The sequence below is a fragment of the Hyperolius riggenbachi genome, chromosome 8, assembly GCF_040937935.1.
Source record: "Hyperolius riggenbachi isolate aHypRig1 chromosome 8, aHypRig1.pri, whole genome shotgun sequence".
NCBI lineage: Eukaryota > Metazoa > Chordata > Amphibia > Anura > Hyperoliidae > Hyperolius > Hyperolius riggenbachi.
In genome coordinates this window covers 65,851,583-65,877,900 of record NC_090653.1, presented here as the reverse complement: position 1 = coordinate 65,877,900, position 26,318 = coordinate 65,851,583, and the positions used below count along the sequence as shown (strand labels likewise).

Below are 26,318 nucleotides of genomic sequence, written 5' to 3'. Positions count from 1 at the left end.
CAGGGGATAGAGTGGGGGCTATTAGACACCAGGGAACTTTATAAGGGAGAGGGGTAGCCCCTAGAAATTGAGGTCGGCCCGCGACTAGTCTAAAAGCTGATTTTCGGCCCACTTTGAATTTGAGTTTGACACCCATGCTCTGTACCAATGTTCAACTTCTCTTTCCCTTTAAGGAAATGTTGCCCCCACAGTATTCTCATAGTTGTAGGAGGTCTGTGGCCAATGGCCATAAAAGCTTTGCCTTGCCTCCAATCCCTTTCGTTTTCCATCAAATCAAAGATAGCTTTATTGGCATGACCAAGATTAATTACAGGTATTGCCAAAGCAAGGGGAAAAAGGGGGACATGGAAGGGGGTAGGGTAGAGGGACAATGGCTAAGCAGTCTGTGGGCATTGTTTAGGTTTACAGTTTCGTTATGTTCCTCTCAGTCTGTGGCATGCTGTGACATAGTGTGCAGCGATTGTCACTGTGGATTCCTCTTCTCCCAGTAGGATATATGTTTTTGTCTCGTCTTCTAGTGTGAGAAAGTCCGGGAATAGTTCCAACAATTTCTTAAAATAAGTGTCCCTGCGTTGCAATATATTTGGAGCAGTGCAGCGGGAAGTGGCTTTCATCCTCAAGGGTCTTCTGCTCACAGTGTTGGCATAGTCTCTCCTCCCTTGGTTTGTATGTCTGTCTGTGTCTCCCCGACTCTATTTCGAGGTTGTGAGCACTCAATCTGTAGACACTCAGGATTTTCTCTCTTGAGAGTTTTGCAGCTTTTCCAGGTATGGGGCCATTTTATATTCTCTTTGTAGAGACTGGTATATGGTTAGCTTTTGTGACTGTTTTATTTCACTCCTCCATTTTTCCACATTGTCTTCCTTGCTCTTAGCTGTGGTGTGTTTTATCTGGACTTTTGTTATGACCTGTGGGTCGGGGGTTGGAGGGAGTATAGAGCTGACCACGACTTTCAGTGCACACGGCTTTTCTTGGTCTTCATTGTGCAGCATGGCTTTGTAGTGGGGTGAGTCAGGGCTGCTGCTCTGTAGGTGGGCCCAGAAGGAGAACACTCTCTTCTGTATCTCAAGCAGTAATGGGAATCTCCCCAGCTCAGCTCGGCAGGCATTGTTTGAGGTACTCCGATGGACATGGAGAAGGTGTTTGCAGAACTCAAGGTGGAATATTTCTGTTGGGCTGGATTCCCATTTTGATTGGTCTGGGTAGGTGGTGGGGCCCCATATTTCCCTTCCATACAGTAGGATTGGGGTGATGACACTGTCAAATACTTTCAGCCAGACCTTTACTGGTGGTTTGATGTGGTACAGTTCTTTCCTGATGGCATAGAACGTTTCGGCATGCTTTGGCTTTTAGGGCCTCCATGGCTGACTTAGCCTCTTGCCGACCGCCTAACACACATTGGTGGCAGCAGAGAGGCTCTGTTACAAGGAGTGAGATGCGGTCCATCTTACGCAACGCTGTACAGAGTATAGGCTTGTCACTTAACTGTCCCTCGGAGGAGCTCAAAATCTAATCCCTACCATAGGCATATGTCTTGGTATGTGTAGTGTAGTATATGTATCATAGTGTGGGGCCAATTTATGGGGGAGGGAAATAATTTTTTTCACAAAAATGTTGGTCTTTTTTGATTAATTATAAAAAAAAATTGCAGCAGCAATCAAGAGACCACCAAAAGTAAGCTCTATTAGTGGGAAGAAAAAAGGGTAAAATTAATTTGGGTGCTAAGTTGTATAACCGAGCAATAAACCGTTACATTTGTGATGTGCAGAATTGTAAAAATTGGCTTGGTCACTAGGGTGGTATAAACCTCTGGTCCTCAAGTGGTTAAGGCTTCCTGATTGGTTGATTTCCAGACCAAGGTAGGTATATTTATCAGTTCTGCTGATCTACAGCTTAGAACAACACTAGCAGCAATCATAAGAGAGTAGCAACATTTGTAATGCTTAACCCTTTCCAATCCAATTTCACAATCACGCATGTCCCCCCAGAAATTACCATACTTTTTTTCTAGTGTGTTGGTGGGGCGCGTGGGTAATCGGTGGTGATTGAGAGGGGTGGTACCTCATCGCTCTAGAGTGAGAAGGTGACCTAGTATCAGGGGGCGGGGCTGCCACTGGCTCCTGTGCTGTAGCTCCACCCCTTGCACACATGTCCACATAATTTTGTTATTACACAGTGCTGTGCGGTCCTAGAGGGGATAAAAATGTTGGACTTTGTTCAATACTTTGAACACGTCGGACTAGACCCAGCAATGGTGCCCCTAGTAACAGACCGAAATTCGTTCATATGTATATTACATACTGCTGTGGCAGAGGATGGGGCCGGCGGCGCTCAAAGTTCTTTCACTCTTTTGCTAGCTGTGACCTGCTCCATACGCATAATTAAGCGTTCAGTTATGTGACTGATTAATGAACTATTGGAAACTGGTCACTAAGGTGGTAATGAATACAGCACTTCCATAAGTATCATTAAAAATGTATGTCAGGGGCCCCACTTCAAGGTAAAATCTGGGCAAAAGTCACAATGGGGCCGATATGTTTTAGTTTTGTTCTAAACATAAATTTATTTTTGTGACCTTTGCAGTTCCTGAATTGCTGCTCTACTATTGCCTGCCCTGGTAAAACTCCTTTCACATTTTATCTGTTGTGTCACGGCACAGCGGACATTATAATTTCATCAAAATGCAATGCAATTATATTTCAATGGCGCTTCTAAAACTGGCAAATGCAAATATAAGCCTATGGACTGTATACTGCACTTTACACCGTGTACACTGCACATTAAATACAACCCTATTTTTGTGGATGCGCACCGCATACAGGGGTGTATGCAATAAACTGCATTAAAGAGACTCTGTAACAACATTTTCAGCCTTATTTCTTCTATCCTATAAGTTCCTGTACCTGTTCTAATGTGGTCTGGATTACTGCAGCCTTTTCTAGATGCACTATCTCTGTAATATATCTAATATTTTCTTTGTCAAGCTTTGTGGACCTAGAGAGGAATGCACTGCCTCTGCTGTGATAGGGAGAAGTTATGCATGCCCCCTCCACGCTCTGCATGTGTGCTTTGTTTATCCCTCACAGACAGGTCTCTGCTCTCAATTTCAGCTTGTCTGAGGGGGAGGGACCTGCCCATGCTGAAAAACTGTGAAAATCCCTGACCGGATTGCAGAAAATTCACTATGTAATAGAAACTTGTATTATACTGTAACATGATATATATACATATATACACATACACCACTTCCTGATTAGCGGCCATGTTTTTTATTTGTAAACACTTCCTAAAACTGGTGATTAAAAGCCAGGATCACAGTGGGGAGTGGCGGAAATGGCAGAGGGATCCAGGAGATCAGAGTGACTCGATTGGCATGTTTTTTTATTGTACAAAATACAAATCGGACAGTACAGATTCTCTTTAAGCAGAATTACGTTTTTAAATTCTTACACGAGATAAATAGAGCGTAATGCGTTGTGTGTAACGAATTTACTAATCATAAGATTTTACGCACGTACTTCTGCTTACCACGTTTTATTGTATATGTTATGGCCAGAACCCGAAGTCTGGCCACTTCGGGTTCTGGCCGGTCAGAATTCGAAGTGGCCGGCTCATGCGTCCAATGTACAAAACGGGCATGAATATCGGACTTTGGCCGGCCAGAAAGCCCCGCTCACCTCTCCTCCCCCGCTACTCAGACCTCCCATCAGGGACCGTACTGGGGAGGCAGAGAGAGGCATAGCAGCTGCCAGCTCACACGAGACCCGCAAGACCCGAACACTTCAATGCAGAAGTGACGTGACGTCATTGAACATTTCCGCATATGAAGTGTATGGGTCTGGGCGGGTAGCGTGGACGCTGCTCATCCTTTCTCCGCCTCTCTGGTCGCCCTGATCGGAGGTCTGAGTAGCGCCTCCAGCAAAGCTCACTCAGCCCAGCAAAGCACACAGCAAAGCCCCCCCCCCCCCAGCCATGTAAAGCCCCCCACCGACCATGCAAAGCATTTCCAGCCATGAAAATCACCCAGCAAATACCTCCCCTCACAGCCATGCACAGCCCCCCAGCAAAGCACTCACAGCTATGCAAAGCACCCAGCAAAGACCCCCCCCCAGCCATGCACAGCCCCCCCCCCCCCCCCAGCAAAGCACCCACAGCCATGCAAAGTGCCCAGCAATGCACCCCCAGCCATGCATCCCCCCTCATCTGTGACTAACTGTAATTTGATCTCTCCCCTGTGTCAGCTGACTGCCACAGCAGAGCAGCTAATTTAAAAGCACAGCATGTTAACAATATCTCTGCTCCCAAGATGATTATGCTGTATCTTTCAGAGAAGAGAGGAAGTTCTGAGTGCCATTCATGGTGCTGGACAGGACCCGAGATGTTCTGGGATTTGTGCGTTTTGGACTTTGGCCAGTTCTAGAACTGGCCAGCCAATGTCAGAAGTTCCCAGCATTTTGGACTTTGGCCGACATCAAATCGGCCAGTTCTAGAAACGGTCGGCCAATTCTAGAATTGGCCGATTTCTGGTTTTGGCCGTAACATATACACTGCATACTGTGAAAGTAACCTGATGAAATTTGCCTTCTTAAAACAGAAGGAAATTTGCAATAATCCAGCTATAAGTGAACATTTGTGGTTATCCACAATGCACCACTACTAAATATGCAATAACCACAAATGTTCACAGAGGCCTAGTGCACACCAGAGCGGTTCTGCTGCGGTTTGCGATCCGCTTGCGGGTGCGGATCCGCTAGGGTAATGTATTTCAATGGGCTGGTGCACACCAGAGCGGGAGGCGTTTTGCAGAAACGCATACTCCCGGGCTGCTGCAGATTTTGGATTATGGATGCGTTTCTGCCTCAATGTTAAGTATAGGAAAAACGCAAACCGCTCTGAAAAACGGCACTTCAGAGCGGTTTGCTAGGCGTTTTTTGTTACAGTAGCTGTTCAGTAACAGCTTTACTGTAACAATACATGAAATCTACTACACCAAAACCGCAAAATGCTAGCTGAAACGCTACAGAAAAAGAAGAAAAAGCGTTTCAAAATCTGCTAGCATTTTGCGGATCTGCTAGCGGTTTTTGGTGTGCACCAGGCCTTATAGCTGAATTATTGCAAATTTCCTTCTGTTTTAAGAAGGCAAATTTCACCAAGAATTGCTTATTAGTAGTAGGGCTTTTCAGTCTCTTTTATACCCCTATACATTATTAGTGGTGTGCGTCATCCTGAGCTGCATCCAGGGGCTAGAATGATTCAGGTTACTTTAGAGTCTAAAGCAGGGGTCCCCCAAACCTTTTGGGTCAAGGGCCGGATCAACATACTTCAGACTGCTGGGGGGCCGGAGTATACATAAGATGATGTAGAAGTCTTTGTGGGCCAGTGAAGCATACCCAGGTGACAACCTGCAGTTCAATTGGACAGCAGTGTCACCTGATGTGGAATTTGATTGGAAAGCAGCGAATTACTGCTTTCTGGCTTCCATGTGGATGAGTGGTGCCAGCACTTCAATTCTATATGAGGACCACCAATATTTAAAGATGTAGCTGGCCGCATTTATAAGTAATTCATTTGTGTGTGGGGGGCCGGTAAAAAAGCCTCAGGGGGCCACATTCGGCCCACGGGCCTTAGTTTGAGGACCACTGGTCTAAAGTAACCTGAATCATTCTAGCCCCTGGATGTGTAATACTTGGGGCATCCTGTAGAGGGCAGTATAATCAAACTGCCCTTTCCCGTGCTGTTACTGTCACGTCTCTAAGTTAGCGCCTGCAGCTCGGGATATCAACCTCCCCCCCCAATCAAAACCTAATCATGTAGGGCTGTGTCAACGCGAATACAACATCGGGCTTTGGTGAATCACCTTATCCCCCCTCCTCCCCAGTATGGCCCCGCACGACGAGTCGTCGTGCATCAGCCCCGCTCCTTCTATATTCTATCTATTCCATAACTATATTCCATAAGAAACAGGTGCATCTCGAGCCTGGCGAGCGCTAGGACCGTGCAGCCTCCATCCACTGCTCCGTCTCGGTCCCCCTCCCCGCTCCTCCGTGCACCCCCCCCCCCCCCCCCATTCCCTGGTACACCCTACTGTCTCCGGGCACCCCCTGCCATCCATCCCCGGCAGAACGAGCAGCCAGGCCCCGCTGATCAGCAACCTCCAGGTGCAGCAGCAGCACAGACACAGCCCAGGAGGCAGAGAGGAGGGAGGGGGGTGGTTGGTGCTGGTGGTGGTGGGGGGGTAGGGGGGGGAGGAGGAGGGAGGGATGGGGGTGATCTGAGATGTTGTTACCTGGAAGATGGCTGCTCCTCCAACAGCCACATCATGATGCCCAGGAAAAAATGGAGAAAAAAAGGAAAAAACAGAGGAGATGAGAAATAACACCCTGCTGCCAGCCATTGCATTGAACCACCCTACATATTCCCCTGGCAAGCCAGGATCAAAGGCTACCACAGACAACCCTTCTTGGATTTCCAATCAGCTATGGACAGAGAGTGAGTTGTGCTTTTTTCCATCATTGCACCCTTGCCTGACAACTCCCCCCCCACCCCCTCCAAGCTGACAGGTACCCCAAAGATTGCTGCTGTAGAATAGAAATGTGTTCTGATCAAGACATTCATCTTAGCATCCATCCCCTTCCCTTAGCTGACTGCTATGATTCTCCCTGTCATCCTGCATGGCTGCTGCTGCTGTTTCCATTTGCCTAAATGTAGCATTTTCTCCTCTCTGTCATCTTCTGCACTGTGTCCTGAAATAGCTGCTGGGAGATGTGTGCAGCCAGGCAGCAATAGGGGTGCAAATGCCATTTCTGCTGCTAGTGCAACACGGGGAAGAGGAAGGGGCAGATTTTTGTGAATCAACCCTATTTGCATCTGGATTCATTCATAAAAAAAGGGCTGTGATCAGTTTGAGGAACCATGATAGCTGCTCCCCCTCCCCACCCTCCTCCTCCCCCTCCTCCTCCTTGGTGTATGTGTGTGTGAGCGCCTATATATATTTATATATGCTGTATATACATTTGTGTGCGTCTTCAGATGAGATCCTCAGTGCCCAGGCCACAGGCGGCACACAGGTCCACAGCCCACTGCAAGGGATTTAGGGACCCTTGTCACACTCTCACCTGCCAGCACAAAGAACCTCTGGTCATGTGATCAGCCATTCACAAAAAAAAAAATCTCCTTCATTCAGATGCTTCTTGGTTTCATGCAAGGGGGGAATCAGCTGTTCTGGATTTCACAGGGTACCCCCCTGGGCATTGCCAAGGGGCCCCAGCTTGCAGATGCCATCCTGCACATCAGTGATCCCTTTCATCTTTCCGGATGACGGATTTAGGCACATTTTGGGCTGACACAATGCATCATCCAGCCCCTTTCATTAAGCAGGTCCCTAGCAGAGGGCCATTCATCTCAGAGAGACTCTCACGTTTAGAATTGATCCCCCTCCCGCCTTGCTCTGGCAGAAATCCGGTGGTGTTCTTGTGTCACCTATTGCCCTTATCTAGTACATCTACTGCTAATATCATGCCTGTGTGTGTGTAGATTGTTATTTCATTATTATTGATACCTGTCTAGTGATTGTATTCTGCTTTGTACTTATTTAAATGATCTTTATCAAGGCTGATTTATACAGAAAACAGGAAGTGATATATATATATATATATATATATATATATATATATATATATATATATATATATATATATATATATATATATACATACATTTGCGTTTCTATAAAATTATTTAAACAGCTGTGCAAGGGTTTTAATTTTTTAATTTACAAAAACAGCAACTGATCTAAATGGAATCGTTGATGTATTTCACTCATTTACATAGCTGTTCTACAGTGCTTTACAGACTTAAGCCTGGTACACACTTTCAATTATGATTGGCCAATCACTGACCAATTTTACCACCGCCATGTAGTATGAGGTTTTACCTAGATAATCTGCTCATAGTATTCAATATATGTTAAAGAGACACTGAAGCGAAAAATAAATTATGATATAATGAATTGGTTGTGTAGTACGGATAATTACTAGAACATTAGCAGCAAAGAAAATAGTCTCATATTTTTATTTTCAGTTATATAGTGTTTTTTATAACATTGCATCATTCTCTAATATTTGCAGTTTACACAATACTCAGCATTCTAAATGATTTTACAGAGCAGGCCAGTGAACTATTGACCTGTCCTCTGCAGAGAAAAAGAGAATACAGTGCCAGACACTTGAGATAACAAGCTTCAGAAGACAGAGCTCTCTGCGACTTTGAAAGTTGTGGAGCTCAATGGCTCTTTTGCATCGATAACAACTGAAGTTTCTTAACACTTCCTGTACTGGAAACAATATTAGACTCACGTCTCTGCTTATAATGTTTTATTTCTTAGCTGTACTACACATACAAATCATTATATAATAATTTAATTTTTGCTTCATTGCCTCTTTAAACCTCATACTACATGGAGGTGGCAAAATTGGTCAGTGATTGGCCAATCATGATTGAAAGAGTGTACCAGACTGTACATCAGATATTGCTTACTGGACCTCAAGGGGGTCAGCAACTGAGCCCAGGATCCTAGTTCTGCAGGGTAAGCATGCTAAACCACTTGACTTCTGTGCTGCCCTGACAATGAAAAGATGCATAATAAATTAATTAATAGTATTATTGCCTCCCTCTATGTTTTCCACTTTTTTCTGTGTGTAACCAGGATAGTAAGCTCCCTATTTTTTTTTAGAATCTAATTTGCTAGCTTATAGCAGCAGCCAATCAGAATAGATCTTGAAATTACCACAGTACCACACTGAACACTTAGTGATTTCTATCAGTTGCTGCCCTTCTCACATTATATAGTAAAAAGCCAAATCATCATGATTTTGTAGTGTTTGAAAATGATACCTCCTCAGTAATGCAGGGTAAAGAGACAGGGTTGTCGCCTGACCCAATTTTTTTGTATAAAGTAGCAATTTTTTGCAAATATGGGGAAATGCACATCAGGGCTGACGTCTGCCGCTGGACTCTTTCCTGTTACCAGTTGCGTAGCAATAGGTAGCGACTGAATCAGGGGCCCTTGGGCCAGAGGAGCCCCGAAGGGTCCACCCTCTATCACAGTATTAGCTCTCTGTTGGTCCTGTGCTGGTAATAATCACTTCTATAGATGCTTTGCATAGTAGTATTCATTGACACACTGTTCCCCATCCCCTCCTTGCACCTCTGACACTGTAGTTGTCCTTGGCAGGTTTTGGTACGCCAAATCAATTGTTATGTATAGAGTGCTTAGGGGGCCTAATGCAGGGGCACCTCTAGCCATTTTGTCACTCCAGGCGAGAAAACCTCTGGCGCCTCGCCCCCATGAAAATAATCATAATGCGGCAGCGTTTCACCAGGAAATAATCGTGATGCTGCAGCGTTTCATTAGAAAATAATCGTTTTTATTATCGTGAATAATCGTCACAGGAGGACAGAAGGAGGTACACAGAGGGGCAGCGGGAGGTACAGGGGGACAGAAAAAAGCATGAGTACCAGAAGGAGGCACACAAGAGGACAGAAGGAGGAACAGGGGGACTGAAGGCGGCACACAGGGGACAGAAGGAGGCACCAAGTGAGGCAGAAGGCAGCACAATGGGGACAGATTGAGGCACAAAGGGGGACAAATGGAGGCACAGGAGGAAAGAAGGAGGCACAGGGAGACTGACGGAGGCACACTAGGGACAGAAGAAGGCACAAAGGGGACAGAAGGAGGCACAAAGGGGGACAAAAGGAGGCACGAAAGGGGGACAGAAGATGGCAGAGGGGGATGTAAGGAGGCACAGAGAGGCAGAGGGGGAATGAACAGAAAGAGCCACAGGGAGACAGAAGAAGGCACAAAGGGGCACTGAAGGAGGCACAGGGGTACAGAGGAAGGTGCAAGGGACAGAGGTGGCACATAGAGACTGAAGAGGCACATGGAGACAGAAGGAGGCACAAAGGGAGACAGAAGGAGGCACATGAGGACAGAAGGAGGCAAAGTAGGACTGAAAGAGGAACAGGGGGGCAGAGGTAGCACAAGGGGACAAATAAAGGCAAAGGGTACATAAGAAGGCACAAAAGGGACAGAAGGAGACACAAAGGGGGAAAGAAGGATGCACAAGGCACAGAGGTGGTAGCTGCCTGCAACTTACGCTAAGATGCAGCAGAAGCAAGTAACATAACACCCATGGGGCAGGGCTTAGTCCCAGGGGCATGGCTTAATTTGGGGTGGGGCCTAATCCAGCAACATGGTGCCCCCCAGGACCAATGGCACTCCAGGCAATGGCCTGTACTGCCTATGCCTTAAGGCGCCCCTGGCCCAATGTAAAACTTGCACCAGGCCCATAGCTCCTTAGCTATGCCACTGCCTGTTACAGGAAACTGATAGTCATCTGACAGTTCTGGCTGTGGCGTTCCCTATTCACTGCTTAACTGACAGCAGAGCCTTCTGATAAGAATTCATCTTCTGATTGGCCAGAGCTATAAACAAATCATAACATGGCTCAGAGTTGTGTTATTAATACCTGCGACCATTCAGATCCTTTGATTGTAGGCTTCTACAATAAATAGCTTGTGAGGGAAGCTTCACGGGGGGTGTGGCTAGAATTTACAGGAAGTCAAATAACCCTGTTGGTTGGCAAAATGCTGAATTATCTCTCAAAAGTGAATACACCGCTCACATTTTTAAAATTATTTTATTATATATTTTCATGAGGCAGAAGTGAAGATATCATTGTAAAGTGGTCAGAGTACAGCTTGTATAACAGTGTACATTTTCTATCCTATCAAATGAATGCAACACATAGCCTTTAATATCTAAACCGCTGGCAACAAAAGTGAGTACACCCCTAAGTGAAGAATGTCAAGATTGTGCCCAATGTGTCAATATTTTGTATTCCCACTGTTATTTTCCAGCACTGCCTTAAAGTACCCCTGAACCAAGTTTATTTTTTCATAACGTTTTATTTTTATTTTTTTATAACGTTGTACCCCTGAACCAAGTTTATTTTTTCATAACGTTTTATTTTTATTTTTTTATAACGTTTTATCTGAATTTCCCCTTACACTCTTCGCTTATTGTTCCCGGTACTGCACACAGTACGCAGGAAAGCTGCAACATGTGTGCGCTTTGCCAACTATCCCAAAGCAAACACGTTGCAGCTCTCCTGGGCACTGTGTGCTGTATCGGGAACCATAAGCGAGGAGTGGAAGGGGGTGTTCCTAGAAGAGAACTGCAACTTCATCCCCACCCATGGCTGAGCAGTGCTGGGGCCACAAGGAGCGCTGCAGGGTGAGGATGGTGCTGTGACACATGTCACAGCACCACACATATGTCACCGCACCACAGCAAAAACATCATTAAAGAAAAAAAAATCAGTTCAGGGGTACTTTAACTCTCTTGGGCATGGAGTTCACAAGAGATTCACAGTTTGCTACTGGAACCCTCCTCCACTCCTCCATGACGAACTTGGTGGATGTTAAAGGGAAGGTTCAGGGAGGGTGGTTAAAAAATAAAAATCAATTTCCACTTACCTGGGGCTTCCTCCAGCCCGTGGCAGGCAGGAGGTGCCCTCGCCGCCGCTCCGCAGGCTCCCGGTGGTCTCCGGTGGCCGACCCGACCTGGCCAGGCCAGCTGCCAGGTCGGGCTCTTCTGCGCTCCAAGGCCCAGCACTTCTGCGTCCCACGCCGGTGCGCTGACGTCATCGGACGTCCGTCGGGCTGTACTGCGCAGGCGCAGTAGTTCTGCGCCTGCGCAGTACAGCCCGGCGGACGTCTGATGACTGCTTCATCTTTAGAAGTAGAGTAGTGGTGTCTGCTTCATCTTTAGAAGTAGAGTAGTGGGGGTGTCTTGACAGCCTAAGGAAAAATACAGGAAGCAAAAACGGGAGCCCAGTAGTGCAATATGTATGAATGCAGAATTTGCAATGAAATTAAAATAGATGCTCCACTCACAAAGGCAGGTTGCAGGGGGGCAACCAACCACAGGAAGCACGTGGAGACAATGAACCCGACTCCACTCGGGGTGGTCCAACTAGACCTGCATGCGATCGCTCTCCTTGGTAAAAGTGACAGATGACCACTGTGGCCAAAATCCACTTGAGGTCTGTCTTGACCCCACCAACAAGCTCTGTTGGGGGATATTTTAAGCACAATATGGGGAAAGAGGCGCCCTGGTGTGTATAAAAACTTTTAAAAACAATAACATTGAAAAAATTGAGGTGGCTTACCTCAGTGACGAGAACTTTGTATACACAAAGGGTTTTTATTTTGCACAGGCAACGCGTTTCGTGGGTCTGTGCCCGCTTCCTCAGGCCAATAAATTTCCAGTTAAGAAAAAAAATCCAACATAGGGAGCCTCTCATTGCACACACCCGCCGCTATAACACTGGACGTATATACGCGTACACTTATATTTGAGCGGTGTCTATCTGGACGACCATAGTCGTCCAGATAGACTTAAGTGGTTAAAGGGCACTTGACCCAAGGCAATGATACCTAAGGTAAGCACAGAGGTATGTTATGCACCATGTACGTACCTCTGTGTGTTGTCCGGTCCTCTCCTCGTTTCCTCCGTTTCCTGTAATCACTCCTTGAAAAATTTGACTTTTAACTGAATTCTAATTTTAAGACAGGATGAGGCAGGCTTGTGACAATACTTACCTCGGTAGGAGGAAGACTCTGGATAGTTCAGAGGCTTCCTAGATCTTCCTGTACCCCTCCTGGGCTGCGTTGGGACCCTCAAAACAATCTTCAACATTAATGTCAAATATTGCTCATGCTCTCCTCGGTGTACAAGCGCGGCTGCACTGCGAAGTACGGCCCCACGTCTGCACAGTGTAGCACAAAGCCGTTTGTGCTTGGCTTTTTTCTTCTCCATGCACAAGCTCCGTGCTACTGACCTCAGGAATCCAGCAGTCTCAACTAACCAGCATGCCTGGAGGGACAAAATGGGGGTTTTCCTAACTAAACTTGCACAGCGGTGTGCAGCAGAAGATTTGACTTATAGTGACCCTGAGATGGTATACTGGGCTTTATTTATACTTACCTGGAGCTTCCTCCAGCCCCATGATCATCGTTGCCTCCCTTGCCATCCTCTTCGCCCCCTCTGTTCTGGCGCTATGACTCCCGGTAATCCGGTCAGTCACCTCCAGTTGTGGGCTTCTGCACATGCATGGCTCAAATATTTCAAGGTGTGATTATGGGGACTGGGGTGCACAAAGAGAGAAACTGATATAGCACAGAGGTATGTGGATCCAGCATGAATATACCTCTATGCTTACCTCACGTAGCCTTGCTCCGATCAGGTGTCCTTTAAAATCTGTAGCATTTAAATTCTGTAAATGAAGTTACAGTTAGAGAAAGGATGACTAATAATGATCAGCATTGCTAATAAACATCAAACATTTCCAATAAATGCTACAGTGTTGCTCATAAGAGATTCACAATTCTTTCTGACATATATCTGTAATGGGTTTGTTGATAAAGGTTCTCCTGTGCTGGAGATGATGGTGGATTAAAACGATTCAACGAAACTTGGTGTAGATTTTCTAACAAATGTGTTGCTATTATTTGGCAAAAGTTTGCAACTCTTTTCTGAAGCTGTCTATGCACTGTATTATATTTACCTGTATCGATATAACCATTTGTGCAGTGTTATAGCAGTAGGGGATAAAGAGGTTGTGACAGCACTGGGGACCACAGTATTAGCTCTCTGTGCTAGTAGCAATCACTTCTATATATGTTTTGAATAGTAGTAATCATTAACAAGCTGCTCCCCATCCCCTTCTTGCACCTCTGGCACTGTGGTTGTTCTTGGCAGATTTTGGTGCGCAGTATCACTTGTTATGTATAGAGTGCTTGGGGGGCCCAATGTAAAACTTACACTGGGGCCCATAACTGCTTAGCTAGGCCACAGCATTTGTGATTGTCTGCCACAAAACTACAGTATGTACAGGTGTCCACCGATATCAGTGACCTCCATGGCAGCAATCCACCAGGCAGACCACTCTTTCACAATGTGTATTGTCACTGCAGGGTCTTCAAAGAATGTTCACAGGACTGGGTGGTGCCCATGCACCCCCCCCCCCCTTCCTTATTTCTATAGAGCAGTACACAGTTTGTTATTAACCATTTCAGCCCGCGGGGATTTTTCACCTTATGCATCAGAGCAATTTTCACCTCCCATTCATTCGCTAATAACTTTATGACTACTTATCACAATTTATTGATCTATATCTTGTTTTTTACGCCACTAATTAGGCTTTCTTTGGGTGGTACATTTTGCTAAGAATTATTTTTTTATAAATGCATTTTAACAGGATTAATAAGAAAAACAAAATGGAAAAAAATTCATTACTCAGTTTTCGTCCATTATAGCCTTAAAATAATCCACGTTACCATAATTAAAACCTATGTATTTTATTTTCCCGTTTGTCTCAGTTATGACACCATTTAAATTTTGTCCCTATCACAATGTATGGCGCCAATAATTTAATTGGAAATAAAGGTGCATTTTTTCTGTTTTGTGTCCATCACTATTTACGAGCTTATAATTAAAAAAAATGTTCATAGTATACCCCCTTCAAATGCATATTTAAAAAGTTCAGACCCTTAGGTAACTATTTAAGTCTTTTTTTTTTTTAATTGTAATTTTTTTTTTCCATTAAAGATTTTATTTGGGTAATATTTTGGTTTGGGAAATAAACAGTTAATTTTTAATGTTATTATATGTGTAAATTGTAATGTAAAAAATATGTAGATGTAGTTTTACTATTTGGTCACAAGATGGGCACCTTGAATTTTTTTTCCCTCCTTGTGCTTCTCGCTAAGCGGAAGCACAAGGGGGATGCGGAAATTTTTACGTGCAGAAAGACTGAATCCTCTAGTAAGAGCGCTTCGGTTTTTCTGCTGGGGACACGGATCGGTGATCGGGAACCATGTTCCCGTTCACTGATCCCAGGGCTACCGGGGGACACCACAGTTAATGCATTAGTGGTTGTTTCAGTTGGCAAACTGGCAGTGTGGCACTCCAATGATGAATAGAGTTTTGAGTTGCAAACTAAGAAACATTTTTCCATTCTAATAACAAAAGTTTTTTCGGACTGTTGATGGTCAGTTGATGCACGTTGGATATTTCACAGGGGCGTTGCTAGCCCCAACCATCAGTGGCACGTGCCACAGATCTTTTCTGGGGTGCCCCGGATGTCCCCCAGGCAGAGTCAGCTGTGGTGCTCCAATGACGGGCATGCTGGGAGCTGTGGTGCTTCAGTCGGGGGTATGCTGGGCGCTGTGGTGCCTCTATGTGGGCATACTGGGTGCTGCGGTGCCCTGCTGGGTGCTGTGATGCCTTTATGGGGGCATGCAGGGAGCTGTGGTTCTTCTATGGGGACATGCTGGGAGTTGTGGTGCCTGAATGGGAGGCCAGCGGGAGCATGGGAAGGGGTCCACTAGAAGGTCAGGAAATGCTATAGGGAGACTGCCAGATAACCTGACAGCAGGTCAGCCCGCCCAGCAGAAAGCCAGTGCTGCCAGCACAGAAGCCAGGTAACTCTGCCTAGTTGCATTTTTTTGTATGAATGGAGAGGGGGCTTCATCCAACATTTTGATGGTCAGGCCTACTTAGGCCGCTGTTAATTTTATGTAAATTTGGCCCCACTCATGACCACACCCACATTATGGTGCATGGTCACACCCATTTTCTGTCTGGAGTGCCTAAAAGTGCCCTGGGTCTCTTAGGATCCTAGCAACACCCCTGATAGTTCATCTGTATAATGTTGGTAGATTTAAGCCATACATGTCAAACTTTGGCCCGCAGAGCCATCAAATTTGCCCCTCAAGTGCTTTCCCCACTTTGCATTATGTTTGGCCCTCTCTAGATGATCAGGGAAGTTATATTGGAGGTGAAGCCCTAAATCACTAGGGAAGCTATATGGGGGAGGGAGGGGGATCACATTAGACTTTAGACTGCTGAAGTGAGGAGAGATCAAAGAAGGTAGCAGGTGGGTCCCTTGACTAGGCCCCAAGGACCTGCCTAGGTTGCCTGGTGGATGAACATGCTCTGCATGGAAACAGTCTATTACTAACATGGCTGCCATAAAAGTGTTTGTTTTGTTTTTTTTAAATTTAGCTGTATTTACAGACTGTTGAAGAAATAAGCCAAAAATAAGTAGCATTTTGCAGAGTGATTTTCCTGCGATTTTTCACTGTACAGGAAAGCGATTTTGCTAGACGTGATCCCAGCCGTACACTTTACATTGCAGTAGCGCTTTTCCAAATGCTAGTGATCGCCAGCAATTGAAAACACTGCTGAAATCGCTAGTAAAGCACTCCAGTGTCAATGAGGCCTAAAAATCGCAAAGCTCTTTTTGGTGTAAGACAGGCATGCCTAGCCCGACACTGAGCTACCAGTCCCTGTGGCTGTCATGTAATCCGTGATGCCACTTTTGCAGGCTACACTAAGGAGATTAATTTTGGGCCATGTTGGAACCCGTCAAGTAGTTCTTCTACAACATATGTCTGCCCACAACCGTTCCATTGAGAGACTTTCTGTACTGCATATGTCAATGTGCTCTGCCTGCACTAGCGGCTTATGCTTGATGAATCTGGGTAAAACAGGCCTCAGGTTACACAAGTCAATTTTGATCAGTCAATAGTACAAAAATGAATTTGCCTGAGGTAGATAGCTTTGCATGTAACAATCAATAATTAATTAATAAACAATGGGAGATGCATACAGACAATAGATTACTGTTGCCTGAAATGATCAATCTTGATCGCTTCATGTGATGCTTAGGAACAATTGTTGTACAGACACAGTGCTTGCCGCACAGGCAAGGAGCTTGTTCTGCAGGGATACTGCTTAGGTTTCTGGTTTTCGTGGCTCCAAGCAGCATAATTTAGGCCCCCCCAGTCAGAGGCCCCTTCACACATATTTGGTAGCCAAAAATTCTAAACCCCCACCCATTAGGTAGCCACCTTCCGTATAGGTAGCCAAGGTGTCCCCCAGTAAAGATAGCTACCCCTGGTATAGGTGTGTCTCCTCCCCCCTCCCCCATATGGGGCATTGGTGCTAGTGGGGGCATGTAGCTTCCTTCTGCCTCCCCAGCACTTGTAGACCTGCAGATCAGCTAGGAACTGTAGCACACTTCTAATGCAGGAAGTGAACAATGACCTCACTTCCACATCTGAAGTGTACTTCGTGATAACCGTGCCAACTCTTCCCACTGTTCACGTTTGCCGCTGATCTGAGTTCTGTGTGTGAGTGACGGGAGGCAGTGGCAGCCATACAAGTCACAGACCTGGCATCATGAGAGGCCCCTGCTGTGGGTGAGGCATCAAGCGACCGATTGGTTCACCTGGGCAAGGCTGTACCCCTGCTGTTCTCCTCTAGTAGGAGGGAGTAGGATTATCAGGTGGTACCTCACAGTAGAAAAAGAAGTAGCAATTGGCTGAGTATATGGGGATGGTTGAATGGGAGGCCAGTGACACTGGGAGACATCTTTACTCACGCTACATTTTCACTCGAGACATTCACAAATTTTAGTCTCTTTCAATAAAAATCTAGCTAACACCAAAAGATCAGGACCATAAAAGGTACTCTCCCTCGCTGTTCTAGAATTGTGCCCCACAGCTTTCCACATGCAAAATGTGAAATCTGTGGGGACAGTATGTGTCACACTAAAGGTGGCCACTAACTATCCAATTTTTAGGGAACAATCATTTAAGCAATCGAACAATTGTGATCGAATTGGCAGAAAATTAACTCCGTTGATGTTCCCAATGGAATGCAAGCGATTCTTAAAACGATCATTCAACAACAATTTTGCCAGTCGGAAAAACTTTTTTCAAAACTGGTTGTGATGGATAGAAAGTACATATTGATTAGTTGATGGTGAAATAATCAATGTATTACTACATTATTTCCGATCGCCTGAATCTAATCGTTCAAATGGTTCTTCACTAAAAATTGGACCGTTAGTCCTCCTACACACGCCTGACTAAAGTCAGCTGGGGCAGCTGATAATGACCGCCTCAGCCAATAGGCATGTGTACAGCGGGCCCCGAATGCTGCTCCACAAGTGATCCGTACGGCGGATCAACTTGGCCAAGCGGCGGCCAACTTCTTATTTCATTCCACTCCCCCGCCTGCCATGTGGTGTCACGCACGTGCTGCTCCATTGTCCCTCCACCACCAACCCAACATAGCAACAGTACACATCAGCTACACAGCTGACACGCATCTGTATTGGCCAGCTCAGCGATGTTACCTAAGGGGATCGGGTCCTGATCCATGATGGGCCACATCCATCAAAGGTGTGTACCAGGGACGTAACTAGACATCACTGGGCCCACCTGCGAAAGTTTGGATGAGGCATCCCCCCCCCCCCCCTCGCTTTCTGCACAGGAAAACTGAGGACCAATGTGTTTTCCCCACTTAAAGGAAATGTCAGGTAATCTATGCTATCCCCCAGATCTACTTACCCGGGGCTTCCTCCAGCCCCTTGCAGCTGACATGTCCCTCCTTGCAGCTCTGCTGCCAGTACGTACATACACACACAGCCTTATTATTTTACTACATGAGGGCACATGCTATATGGAGGAACAGCAATGACATGCTGAACATAACATATAGTATTCTCTGTAACTTTGGCAAAACATTCAGAATGTCACTGATTGATACTATTACAGGATCTTGGACTCAGTATGAGACAACAAGCTCTCAATGAGGCAGCGACAGTCAGACATCAATCTATGCTGGGCATACACGGCTCATTTTTTAGCCATTTAGATGGCTCGATAGATAATTTCCGACATGTCCGATCTCCCGCTCAATCGTTTTGCCTCTGGATTCCAGATAGCAGTGAAAGGAAAAAGATAAGAAAAACGATCGAACAGGAGAATCGAGCTGCAAAAACGAGCTGTGTATGCCCAGCATTACCCACTCCACTGTGTTGGTAATCACACACCATAAGGTCACTAGCCTGTGTGTGATAAGAATCTAGGAATCTCTTCTGAGGGTTTGCTGAATAAGGGACAGTCTACAACTTTTTTTCAACCTGTGACTAATTTGTTTGTAACGTTGTACATGAAATCATCAGAACTTTGCTGCAGTGTGAGACAGATGTTTTTTTTTACGAACCCTAGGGAGCAAGGACAGTGTACACATTCCAAAGTGTGTATGATTCCTTATCTGTGTGGTGGACACATGCAGTCAATATAACAATGGTAGGAGAGCAGAATACATTTTCTCTCCATGCCCTAAAGGTGCGTACACACCTGATTTCTTCAAACGACGTGTCGTCAGACCTGCCCGCGGGGCGGCCGTTCTGACGACAGTTTGCCAGTGTGTACAGTCGGCAGGCTGATAAGGCTGGTTTTGATCGAATCGCCGAGCGCACCAGGGAAAATACACAGTGTAGGAGTGGAGAGAGTGAGTATATGTGAAAGCCAGTCTCTTACCAGGGCAGCACTCTTCTTTATTTTCAATACAGCTTCCCTTTAAGAAATAAATTGAGGATGATGTCAGCTGAAGCTGATAATCCAGAGAAGGGGTTGCTGCTGGGCGGAGCTACATGAAATATACTGAATATTTAAATAAGTATTTTACAGAGTTTGAAATATACTGTATAGTGTTTCATGTACATTAAAGGCAACCTGAGGTGAGGATGATATGGAGGCTGCATATATATTTCCTTTGCAGCCAATGCAAGTTACCTGTTTGTCCTCCTGATCCTGTGTGTCTAATACTTTTAGCCATAGACCCTAACAAGGTGCTCTGACTCAAGTCTGACTGGATTAGCCACATGCTTGTTTCAGGGTTGTGACCCAGACACTACTAATGTCAAAAGATGACCAGGATTGCCAGGGAGCTGGTAGTGTTTAAAAGCAAATAAATATGGCAGCTTTCGGATCACTTTCACCCCAGTTTTACTTTAAAGCCCTTGTCCAGCTTAAATGTTTATTTAACTACCTCACACCCCCTCTAGCTATGTAAAATAGGACTAAAAATGTCCCAAAATACTGTGATGCCCATTCATTTGAAATTTTTTGCAAAAAATCAGGTTTTTCTTTGGATTATTCAGATTGTATTGCATGAAAACAGAAAAGCTGATGGGCCCAATCGATCCTGAATGAGCACATCATCAATAGGCATTAGCAACCAACTGTTCACCAGTACTCCAAATCAGGAAACAGGAAGGGGCCTGGCCAGCATGCCACTCATCCCCTCTTCCATCCCGGTTTACAGCAGGGGCATAGCAATAGAGGTTGCAGATGTTGCGACCGCATTTGGGGCCCTTGGGCCCTGAAGGGCCCTCCCTCCACTACAGTATTAGCTGATTTTTGTAGGCTCAGCCTGGGACAGGGGCGTGGGGGGGGGGGGTGGCGGTTACCGCGCCGAAAAATTGGGGGCTGACGCGCGCACCGAAATATGGGCGTGGCCATGACATTCTATGGGCGGAGCTAACGTAATGATGTAACAGCGAGGCATAAGAAAGCAGTGTTTACGCCATGATGTGGTCAAACGAGGATTCGCATCATGGGTGTGCAGAAACTGTGTGATGCTATTTAATAGTATACCGTAACCCCAAAGCAGCAAACATAGCCAACTATGACCATTAAATAATAAATGCAGCAACAGTTACCCCAGACACCACAAAATAAACACAATGGGCAACATGTCAGCACAAAATAAACGCAATGGGGGCAAACATGTCAGCACAAAATAAACGCAATGGGGGCAAACATGTCAGCAAAAAATAAACGCATTGTGGGCAACATTTCAGCACAAAATAAACGCAATGGGGGCAAACATGTCAGCACAAAAACGCAATGGGGGCAAACATGTCAGCACAAAATAAATGCAATGGGGGCAAACATGTCAGCACAAATTAAACGCAATGGGGGCAAACATGTCAGCACAAAATAAATGCAATGGGGGCAAACATGTCAGCACAAATTAAACGCAATGGGGGCAAACATGTCAGCACAAAAACGCAATGGGGCAAACATGTCAGCACAAATTAAACGCAATGGGGGCAAACATGTCAGCACAAAAATGCAATGGGGGCAAACATGTCAGCACAAAAACGCAATGGGGGCACATTTCACCTGGAAAAACAAAAGCATGTACTCACCTGACAGAAGTCCTCTCACGCAGCCGGCCTGGCGGCCTCTGGTGTGTGTGCAGCTCCCCGGGCTCACAGGCACTCAGGCAGAGCAGGGCTACGGAAAGATGGCGTCCGGAGGCGGAGCCCTGTACTGGAGACACAAATAGTCTCCAGTACAGGGCTCCGCCTCCGGATGCCATCTTCCCGTAGCCCTGCTCTGCCTGTGCCTGCCGGAGGACAATGCAGGCTGCTGGAGCGGGGCTGCGGGGAATGAACTAGCACAGCGTCTATGAGACGCTGCAGCTAGTTCATGCACGGTGACCAGAGTCCCGAGGGCGGGACGTCCCGCTGCTGAAAGCGGGATGTTTCCCGGGACCTCATACAGCCTGGGACAGCGCCCCCCGAAGGCGGGACGCGTCCCGGGTAAAGCGGGATGTATGCTCACCGTATATTAGCTCTCTATTGGTCCTGGGCTCATAATAATCATCATTAACAAACTGCTTCCCATTCCCTTCTTGCACCTCTAACACTATAGTTGCCATTGGCAGGTTTTGGTGCGCCATATCAATTGTTATGTATAGAGTGCTTGGGGGGCCCCATTGTAAAACTTGCATCGGGGCCCACATCTCCTTAGCTACATCACTGGTCTACAGTATGCAGGTGGGTGACCAGGGAGTGTAGTTGGGAGGAGCCTGGACTATGCAGCAAGAGACTTCCCACTGTGCGCAGTAATAAAGCAACCTGATAAACTAACTTGCTGATTTCTTCTAGCCTTAGATATGGTGGCTTCATAAAATGGGGGAAGCCCGAACAGACTGCTAGCTAAAACCATCACAAATAATTGTTTTAGCTGTGAAATGTCAATATTTGTCTAGCCCTTTAGTTTGCTTTAAAGGTTAAAGGTGCATACACACCTTAGATAATTGTTGCCCGTCAGGGATTGGGACCCCACCCCCCTCTGGTGACATTGCTGGGCCAGACTGCACAGATGCAAGTCAGCTGTTGTCTCTCTGTGTCACCTATTGTCCACCTCTGTGTCACTTTTTGTCCCCCTCTGTGTCACCTCTTTTCCCTGTTTCATCACAGACAGAACTCAGAGGCTTTTGAGCAGATTGTCGAAGCGATGGTGCTATTATCGAAGAAAAGTTACCTACAGATGTACTTGGCCAATTTGTTGACATGCATTAATCCTTACTTGCTAGCAAGCTGCTCCTGTGTGGACAGATCACAGACAAATCATTCCAGCCCTCAGCCTTATGACTCTACAAGCAATGGGGGGGGGGGGAGAGAAACACTGTATGTGTAATTCCTTATTGCAGTAGCTGAGCAGTTATGGAGACTACAGCTTGTAGTTTACATACAGGGAGTAGTTTTGAATCTGGATTAATATGCTTGTAAAATACAAGCTCTAGTTTGTCGGCTAGTTTAAAAGAAAAACATTAAGCTTTCAACTTGTAAGTCTTCTTCAGACTCTTGTCCTGTTGACTGACAATGCTAGAGCATGCAATCAGAAGGAGGTAGAGACATGTATCAGATATTTTTTTTTTTAACCCATTTGCGTTCCGTCGTTTTCACTTGAGCAATGTTCACCTCCCATTGATTAGCCTATAACTTTATCACTACTTATCACAATGAACTGATCTATATCTTGTTTTTTCTGCCACCAATTAGGCTTTCTTTGGGGGGTACATTTTCCTAAGGGCCACTTTACTGTAAATGCATTTTAACAGGAAGAATAAGAAAAAACGGAAAAAATTCATTATTTCTCTGTTTTCAGCCATTATAGTTTTAAAATAATACATGCCTCCATAATTAAAACTCACGTATTGTATTTGCCCATATGTCCCAGTTATTACACCGTTAAAATTATGTCCCTATCACAATGTATGGCGACAATATTTTATTTGGAAATAAAGGTGCATTTTTTCCGTTTTGCATCTATCACTATTTACAAGTTTAAAATAAAAAAAAATATATAGAAATATTTCATCTTTACATTGATATTTAAAAAGTTTAGACCCTTAGGTAAATATTTACATTTTTTTTTTAATTGTAATGTTTTTTTTTTTATATTAAACAATTTATTTGGGTATTTTTGGGAGGGTGGGATGTAAACCGTAGTTTTTCAATGTAATTGTGTGTTAATTTAAATTTTTTTTACTTTTTGTTGTAGTTTTACTTTTTGGCCACAAGATGGCGGCCATGAGTTTGTTTACATGACGTCACTCTAAGCGTAAACACACGCTAAAGCTGGCCATACACTGCCCCGATTTGCCGCCGTTTCGACAGCAGATTCGATCACTGGGTTAGAATCTGCTGCCAATCGTTTGCGCTACATGCCGAATTTCGATCCATTTTGTCCGATCTCGTCGATCGCTCCATGCGTAAAATTACCGTCGATCGCCCGCGGGTAGGGAGCACGTCGCTAGCGGCGTTCGAGTGCCCGACGACCGACGCAATAGAGCCTGCATACATTGCCTGCTCCGCCGGCGCGACTCCAGTCCCCTGGTCACCGCTGCTCTGTCTGCGCTCTGGTCTCCAGGTCCGGCATGCCTCACTTCTTCTAGCCCGGCAGGAAGTTTAAACAGTAGAGCGCCCTCTACTGTTTAAACTTCCTGCCGGGCTAGAAGAAGTGAGGCATGCCGGACCTGGAGACCAGAGCTCAGACAGAGCAGCGGTGACCGGGGGCAGTCGTGCCGGCGGAGCAGGTAATGTATGCGGGGGGGGGGGGGGGGGAGCGGCGGCAGCAGCAGCAGCACCACCACAACAGATTGTGAACGGTTTCAGGCTGAAATCGGTTCACAATCTGTTTGCAGTAAAGGTAGCCATACGATCCCTCTCTGATCAGATTCGATCAGAGAGGGATCTATCTGTTGGTCGAATCTGATGGCAAATCGACCAGTGTATGGCTACCTTTAGAGTGACGCATCGGGGAGGGAAGAGCCAGAAAAAGCAAAGCTTCCGAGAGAAGCTGTCGCTTTTTCAGCGGGGGAGAGGAATCAGTGATCGGGCACCATAGCCCGATTCACTGATTGCCTGGCTAACGAACCGCGGGCCGGGAGCGCGCGTGTATGCGCGCGATCGCCCGCGGGAGCGCGCATTAGCGCGCATGGTTCCTGGACGTAGTTTCTACGTCCAGGAACCAAAATAGGTTAAGCTTTCTTGGCTCCTGTTGCATGCAACAGGAGTCCCGGGTAAGCAAGGCTATTAGCCCCATGCACGGAAAAAGCGTGAGTGCCCTAAAGCACCCCCACAAAACATGCATGAGTAGCCACGGGCCCCACAATACAGCAGGGCCCTTCTGGTTGTTCCCCCGAAGGGAACCTTCCCCCTTTGCCATCGGCTCAGGGAGTGGCATCCTCCAACACCCGAGGGGTTGGAGGATCCTGGAGTCCTCCAACACCCGAAGGATTGGAGGACCCCGACGTTGCCCAGTGGTTACCCAAAGGACCTGGCCATGTGGCAACCGTGTCCACATGGTCCGGGTGGCTCCTCTGAGAGGGAGCCAGGTGGGAACCGAAGTCCCCGGTGCCAGCAAGCTGTATCAGATACATTAATTACAAGGGATCTTGAAAGGTTTGTGAGGTATTTATGGCAAATAGATAAGACCTTTGGTTTATTTAACGCCTACACAGACTCAGGCTGGCATGGAAAGTTTTTTCTAGAAACCTATCCTGTTCACTGTACAGTGCTGGAGCTTGGAAACAGCTAACTGCATGTTACTGGGGGGGGGGGGCACTCAGGGGCACAGTGATTCCGGGGGGGGGGGGGGCAGTGTCCCAGTGTGCCCCAGTGTAGTACCACCCATCTCTGTGAGTCGCATGGCACCAACTCAGTGCTGAATCTCACCACTTCCGGACGGCAACTCTGATGTCATGAGAGGTGCTGGCCGGAAGTAACCATGGTGACAGGACACGAAGCCAGTGGCAGGAAAGCACTGAGATTCAGAATCGGCGCTGGATCAGGGCATGTGCGTTTTAACAGAAGGGGCCGCAGGCCTTGGAGCACAGAGCATCCCATGAAGGACAGCAAGGTCCCCTCTGAAGTGAAGCCCCAAGCAGGGGCTTACCATGCTTGTACCCTGGCGGCACCTGGAAATGAGGCCCAGAAGAAGCAGGCAATGGAAATGGAGTATCAGGTAGGATTATTTATTTGGGTATTTTTTTCCCAGAAGTAATTTTCATACCTTGTCAATAAGATATTTCTAATGTGTGCCCATCCTGTCCATAGTTGAGGGAAGTCTCTGGATAATCTAGAGACAGGTTTACCCTGTTCTCCTCACCTCAACCAGTCCATGTGCTGGGACCCCCCACCGAACCTCTACAACAAGCTCCTGCCCATGAACAAGCGCACCCGCACTGCGCAGGTGAATAATGCCTTGTGCCTGCGCAGTGGCATAGAGCTGCTTAGGCTCAACTTTTTTGGCCAAGCATGGCCGGCTCCGTGCAACTCTGCAGGCACAAGGTTTCCGAGCGCAGCTGCGAACTACCAGAGGGTTTCAGCGCTGGATCGGTGGTCTCCCTGTTCTGGACTTTTGCACGTGCGCGGGTCGGCCGCGCCCTGCTGCACTCCAGTCCCCAGGAGTGTTCTGCGCCTGCACAGTACTACTGCACAGGTACAGAATGCTCTTGGCCACGGGAGTGTGACAAAGGGTGCACGCGCGAAGCCCACAACTATCCGGATTGCCGGGAGTCATAGCGGCAGTACGGAGGGGCGGAACAGGATGGCAAAGGAGGCCACGGTCCTCATGGGGCTGGAAGAAGACCCAGGTAAGTATGAATAAGCCACATTTCGTCATCTCAGGTTCCACTCCTTCCCAACCGCCTAACGCCGATAGGCATCGGGAAGCTGGCAGCACTGCATGGGAGGCAATGAGAAATGGATCTTTAAAACACACTGGTTAATAAAAACAGACTTCTGCCACTGCCACAGGCACCCTGACATACAGCCGGCAGGTCACTCTGCTTGCCGCCTGCCTCCCTGTCACTTGCTAAATAAAAACCTGGCGTCTACCACTTGCTGTACATGTTCACTGAGTGCCCGTCCAGCACCTGACCTCACCTGGCCATTTAGCAGCAATCCATGTGCAACCAGGAAGACGCTGCCATCATTGGCACTGAACAGCAAGCTCGACCTTTCCCCTTGGGTGTGGGCGGAGACTAGTGGCAAGCAGCCATTAGAGAGTGCAGCGTATGGTTACACTCCCTG

At 46.6% G+C, this 26,318-nt stretch overlaps 1 protein-coding gene across 1 annotated transcript in view; it reads left to right on the top strand.

Moving 5' to 3' along the window:
- Positions 1 to 6,271: 6,271 nt before the first annotated feature.
- SPRED3 (sprouty related EVH1 domain containing 3) overlaps positions 6,272 to 26,318 on the top strand; it is a 79,697-nt gene continuing 59,650 nt past the window's right edge. Inside the window, exon 1 of the mRNA XM_068250569.1 lies at positions 6,272 to 6,489. Coding sequence (XP_068106670.1) covers positions 6,479 to 6,489 — 11 coding nt within the window. The 5' untranslated portion in view covers positions 6,272 to 6,478. The remainder of the gene's footprint in view (positions 6,490 to 26,318) is intronic.